The 6,427-nt window shown below is 44.5% G+C and overlaps 1 protein-coding gene across 1 annotated transcript; it reads left to right on the forward strand.

Annotated features, from left to right (window-relative positions):
- The first annotated feature begins 2,217 nt into the window (after positions 1-2,217).
- Positions 2,218-6,427, forward strand: LOC128411987 (disintegrin and metalloproteinase domain-containing protein 20-like). Its single transcript, XM_053384689.1, has one exon. It carries the CDS (start codon positions 4,174-4,176, stop codon positions 6,385-6,387), a length of 2,214 nt encoding a protein of 737 aa, XP_053240664.1. The 5' UTR covers positions 2,218-4,173; the 3' UTR covers positions 6,388-6,427.

Genomic DNA, 6,427 nt, shown 5'->3' on the forward strand with positions numbered 1-6,427 from the left:
TGCTGCTTTGCCACTGCATTTTATGCAAATAATCTCTCCCTTCACCCTATAAGTCAACTTTAGCATGTGCATGGTACTGCACACTTATCAGTTACCTGACATCATTATGTCAAATAATCCAGAATGCGGCAGCTAGACTGGTGACTGGGGGCGGCCGCTGAGACCACATAACACCAGTATTGAAAGACTTACATTGGCTCCCAGTACGTTTCCGAGCACAATTCAAAGTGTTGGTGTTGACCTTTAAAGTCCTAAACAGCCTCGGCCTAGTATACCTGAAGGAGCGTCTCCAATCACCTCGTTCTGCCTGGACGCTGAGGCTGGAAGTTGAGGTTAGCTTCTCGACGGCCAGACACCCAGAGACCAACGGACAAGCAGAAAGAGCTAATAGCATACTTCAACAGTATCTACGCTGCTACGTCAACGAAAGGGAGAACGATTGGGTGGACAAACTAGCGCTGGCTGAATTTGCATACAATAACGCGGAACATGTGTCCACGGGGATGAGTCCATTCATGGCCAATTATGGGTGTCATCCCAGGACCTTCCCAGGGGAGGAGGGGGGAAGGTGAAGTGTACCGGCAGCCGAACAATTTGTGGAAGAAATGGAGGCTTTACACCAACAACTTAAGGTTAACCTGGAGAGGTCGAAGGAAGCGTACAAGAGGCAGGCAGACAAGCACCGCAGAGAAGGGGAAACTATAAGAGTGGGGGACCAGGTGTGGTTGTCTACCCAAGGGTTACCGTTCAAAGGGGGGTGTAAGAAACTACGGCCAAGGCGATTGGGACCTTTCGAGGTAACACAACAGGTTAATCCTGTGACCTTTAGACTCAAATTGCCCACCAACATGAAACTGCACCCGGTGTTCCACCGGTCCTTACTCTCACCGTACAGGGAAGGGAGGGAATCTCTGGAACAAGAAAGAGAAACACCCAGGCATCCCCGGGTAGAGGAAAGGGAACTCAGTGGTCATGCAGCTGAAATTCTCGATTCAAGGTGGAGAGGGAGGAGGGTGGAATATTTGGTGGCGTGGGAGGGGGAGCCCGAATCGGAGAACACTTGGGTTCCTGCAGAAGAGATCAGGGCTGAGTATCTGCAGGAGGAGTTTCATCGCAGGTTCCCAAGGAAGCCCAAGCCCTTAGGGAGGTTCTGGGAGGAGCAATTTGGCAACACGGAGGATGAAGAAGAGTTTGTGGGATTTCCCGCCTCAGAAGAGGAGGAAGGGGAGAGATCCGAGGAAGAGGAATCTGACTTGGGAGATTGGGCAGAGGAAAGAGAGAACAGCAGGTGGAGAGCGGTGTTAGAATCATCTGAGGAGGAGGATAGCTCTTTCCGGGGTTTTCCCGCTTCACCGTCCCCGGGACGGACGGGGGAGGGGGAGGGGCCTGGGAGGGAGGTGGATGTCAGGGAACTGACATCAGAGATTAGCGGAGAGGGAAGTCGCTCCAATGATGCAGGGGAGGGAACTAGCAAGGAGAGAGAGAGCTTCCGCTGGGGAAGGAAACCAAGGTGACACCAGGAAGAAAGGGGAGGCTGAGAGTACTTCGGAGGGAAGGCTCCGAGACTCTTCCAGTGAGATCAGTGGGGAGAGCGCAGGACACGCCTACTCTGCGCAGAAGGCTTCCGCGCAGAGAAGCTAGGCGGAGACTGGCTGTCAAGGAATTTTTATGTTGGAAGAAGTTCAGGAAACGCCCACTGACGGATTCTGCCAGTGATTAAGACAGTCGCGTTGTAAGGCGCTGTCAAACTAGGGAAAGGTTTAGCTATACAACCCGCTTGGAGCAGTTTGGAGTTTTACGCATAAGCAACCCCAATTCCCATTACACGCTGGTTTAGAATTTATGTGGTTTCCAGCTGTAATGGATAAGTAAAAAGAAAAGAAAGGTCAAAAATTAAATGAAATTAAGGGAAAGGATTTGCTGAATCAATAAATTAGAAACTGGAATACAGAAAGGGGAGGTATGAGGAAGTCGGGGAAGTAAGTTACAAGAAAATAAGGGATTGAAAGTATACGTGTTTTTTATTCGTGTCTGTTTTGTATTTTTGTATTTTTGTATTTTTGTTTTGTTTTGTCTTTATATAATTTTTGAAATTTTAATAAAAAGCTTTTTTTTTAAAAAAAGGAAAATCGTCTTGCGAAGCAGCTCAAAAAACCCTTTTGTCTTGCGAGGCATTCGTCTTGCGAGGTACCACGGTATCATCTATCTCATTAGAAATAGACCTAAAAGTCTTACAAATATTCCATCCTTTTTCATTGTTGACCAAGACAATTAAATGTATGTACCTGGAAATGAGTTGCCTTTCTGCCGTTGTTCCCCCTATGCGAGCATGGAAGAGAACAAGCAAGCAGGAAGGAAGATGCATGGGGGCCAGACAGGCAAGTCATTCTATCAGTTATATTTTATTTGCACAATTGGAATTAATTTCAGGAGCCAAAGTGCTTTTTTCTGTGCAGCTTGAGCAGGAGCAGTGAACATTGCTACGGATCATTATTGTAGCTTGTCTTCACTTACCTCAGAGTTGTGAAGAATATCTCAACATTATGAATGGTCTGTTTCACCAATAAGAAAAAAAGATTGGAATAGGCCAATATATTTGTGAATTGTACTTGGATAAAGGTGACTTTTCTTCTTTAAGTTCTCAAATTTCTTAACCTAGCTCAAGGTAGTCATCTGAATGAGCCAGAAATTTAACTGATAATCAATCACAGTCAGTCCATCATTTGAAAAATAAGAATTTAGAACCATCTGATGCTAAAATGGGAACTGGATATTACATTTTGGCGACTGTAACCTTGGTTTAAGGAGCCATTTGGTGCCTGGCTTATATACATGAGTTTCTAACACTGACCACTACAGGTTGTTCCACTAAGCCACCTAGCAGCTGCATTTTGTACTAGCTGCAGCTACCAAACCAAGTGCAAGGGTCGTCTAATTGTAAAGTTATCTTGTCTGTGGTAAGGGGAACTGCAGATTCCAGCAGCAGAACAGCCTTTATACACAGCACATCATGATTTGATTAATCACATTCAAGTATTCAAAACCCCTTTTTAACAGCCCCTATGTTACCTCAGTGACCTCCTCCCTACCCTGAAACTTTTGTCAGTTATTAAATAAAAAGCATGACAAATCCTTAGGCTATGACCATTTACTTCGATGTGCTAACTGCCACGATACTAGTCAGGGTTTTCCTGCTGCAAAAACCAGCAGGCAGGATGGAAAAAACCAGTTATCCTGAAGACTCAACAGCAGGAATAGGAACATTAGGACATGCCTTATACTGAGTCTGATAATTGATCCATCTAGCTCTGGAATGTCCTAAGACTGGAATCTGGGTGGTGGTGGTGCACAGACATAATTCCACTGCCTATAACTTAAGCTTGAACCTTCAGATTCCCACCAAGAGCATAGCTATGGTCTATGAAGTATTGTCTGAGGAATTGGTCTGCTTTTGAAGACTGACTTGCTCATGAGTTTCCTTTTACTCATGCAAAGTCTTTATTCACCAGGCATGCATTTCTGCATCTGGTAGCCAACCAAGCCTGCAACTTTAGGCTCCTGTGGTCCTGAGAACTAGGTGAATGCCTGATGTTTGTCTCAGATTCCGAGAGGAGGTTATCCACATATTAGGAGGAAACATGTACTGCTATCTCCATCAATGACACAGGATCCAATTGATGTGGCTTAATGTTCCTTGACATGGCCCGTCTCCCTATAACATTGTGCTTGGGGAGCTTAAAATTATCTCTGAAGAGGATCACTCCAGTGAAAGCAAGATAGTAACAACCCCCAAGGAGCCTCTCCTAAATAGAGTTCATATATCTTTTATTAATATGAGGTTAGTGATTTTGGTTATCTTCCACTACCCTAACATCTTGGTCTGAAAATTGTCCACAGAACATCCCGTTCTTCCTGTAACTGCCCTTTTTGCTAACCATCTTCTAGGTTCTCCCCCACCCTTTCCATTCTCTCCCCATTCCGTCTTGTTCATAACCAAGCTCCGCCCACATTCCAAAGGGAAATCTCCTGACGGTTGCTATAGACAGAATCCTTCTCCTCTTTCTAACATGCAGCCTTCTTCCTATCTTGCCTTGCACCCACAAGGAGCTTCCCTATTGAGAAAGACAAGCAAGAGTGGAGTGGTCTAGTGAATTATTTCACTGATCAAGGAAAATGACTAGCAATCTTGCCTGGCTACTGGTGCTGATCTCATGGAACGTGTTATGTGAGAATGCAGGTCAGAAACCACCACAGGGTTTTAGATATGCTTCTTATGAAGTGATCATCCCAAGGAAACTGACTCCCCGATATGGAGAACAGGACACTCATGATGTCACATACCTGCTGCAGATTGAGGGGAAGGGTCATGTGGTGACACTCAGGAAAAAGAAGAGCGTTGTCCCTAAACACTTCACTGTCATCACATACAGTAAGGATGGAGAGCGCCAGGTGGACTATCCTTTCATCAAAGATGACTGCTTCTACCGTGGCTTTGTACAAGACAAGCCTTCCTCTAGGGTCACCCTCAGCACTTGCTCGGGGGGCCTCAGAGGTCTGCTTCACTTAGAAAATTACACCTTTGAAATTGAACCTGTTCAGGCACCTGGTACTTTTCAACATGTGCTGTACAGATTGGAGGGAATCGAAGGTGCTGTTCGCATGAGGTGTGGGTTAACAAAGGAAAAAGAAAGGCGCCAAGAGGCCATGTTCCAAAACAAAAGGAAAGTATTGACTGAAAGTGCTGCTAGAGGAGCCTGGTTGCCACACACCAGGTACCTAGAGGTTGCAATTGTGATAGAACATGAACGATATGTCAGGTTTGACAGAAATGAAAGTCGTGTTGCTAGGCAAGTTATGGATATCATCCATACTGCAAACTCACTATATGAGCCACTGTCTCTTGAGCTGTCTATAGCTGGCTTGGAGATATGGACAGAAAAAAACCTCATAGAAATTGTTAACAGCATAGATGACACTCATAGTACGTTCACCCACTTTTTAAAAAATTCACTAAGTAAACGTATACATCTTGATGCTGCTCACTTATTTATATATAAGAGTTATGGAAGTACACTTGGATTAGCGTACGTAGGAACAGTTTGTAGCCCCCATTGGGCATCTGGTGTTGAATCATATGTGACTCCCAGTTTGTTCCTTATTTCTCACACATTTTCCCATGAATTAGGACACAATCTTGGCATGCAACATGATGAAAAATACTGTACTTGTAATCAAAGTTCTTGCATAATGGCTGCATATCAAACAACGTCTGATAAGTTTAGCAACTGTAGTTATAAAGAATATTTCAACAGAAGAAACAAGCAGTGTTTGCTAATTCCACCAGACTCCACTAAAATATATAAATTTGCATACTGTGGAAATGAAGTAGTGGAAGATGGAGAGGAATGTGATTGTGGTTCACCTGATCAATGCAAGTTGGATCCATGCTGCCAGTCTAATTGCATGTTGAGTCCAAGTGCTGCTTGTGCTTTTGGACAGTGCTGTGTTGAGTGTCAGTATCTTCCAGTTCATAAGGTTTGCAGAGAACAGGTCAGCAGCTGTGATCTCCCCGAGTACTGCAACGGGACTTCAGAATGGTGTCCTGAAGATGTTTATGTACAAGATGGTGCCCCGTGTAGTGATGGGGCATATTGCTATCATGGGAATTGCACAACTCACAATGGGCAGTGCAGAATGATCTTTGGCAACAAAGCAACCAGTGCATCAAAGGATTGCTTCAGTGAAATGAATGCTCGAGGTGATCGCTTTGGCAACTGTGGGCTTAGACATGACACTTATAAGAAATGTGATACTCCGAACATCTTGTGCGGCCGAATCCAGTGTGAAAATGTTGATACAGTACCTTCTTTGGAGGAACACAGCACCATAATTAATACACCCCTTGGCAATAGGCATTGCTGGAGTACAGATTACCACGCTGGAATGGAGATACCCGATATTGGAGCAGTGAGAGATGGGACTCCTTGTGGCACAGAAATGATGTGTATCAATAGGGAGTGCAAGAATGTGTCCCTCTTGAAATATGATTGCAATGTCACAAAGTGTCATAATCGAGGAATATGCAACACCTACAAACATTGTCATTGTGATGATGGCTGGGCCCCTCCAGACTGTCTAAACCAAGGTAATGGTGGCAGCATTGACAGTGGACCTCCTCCACCAGGGAACACTTCAAAACGTAGCGTCAACATGACAGGAATTATAGCAGCAATTGTATTTCTTGTTTCTACTATTTTTGCTGTTTTGGGGTTGGGTATTTATTTCAGGAAGCGTCTGAGAGAGCGGTTTGGAAAAAAACCAGAAAAAACATATGAAGAAGGTGTAAAAGAGGAAGAAAATCCTGGCCCAACTGAATCAGAGAATTGAACAATACACTGAATGTGTCAAATAGATGTGCAGGAAATAA

The sequence above is a fragment of the Podarcis raffonei genome, chromosome 1, assembly GCF_027172205.1.
Source record: "Podarcis raffonei isolate rPodRaf1 chromosome 1, rPodRaf1.pri, whole genome shotgun sequence".
NCBI classification, from domain to species: domain Eukaryota; kingdom Metazoa; phylum Chordata; class Lepidosauria; order Squamata; family Lacertidae; genus Podarcis; species Podarcis raffonei.

What these genes read in the sequence shown, in the direction of transcription:
- LOC128411987 (XM_053384689.1), top strand. Translation starts at nt 4,174, where the DNA reads ATGACTAGCAATCTTGCCTGGCTACTGGTGCTGATCTCATGGAACGTG.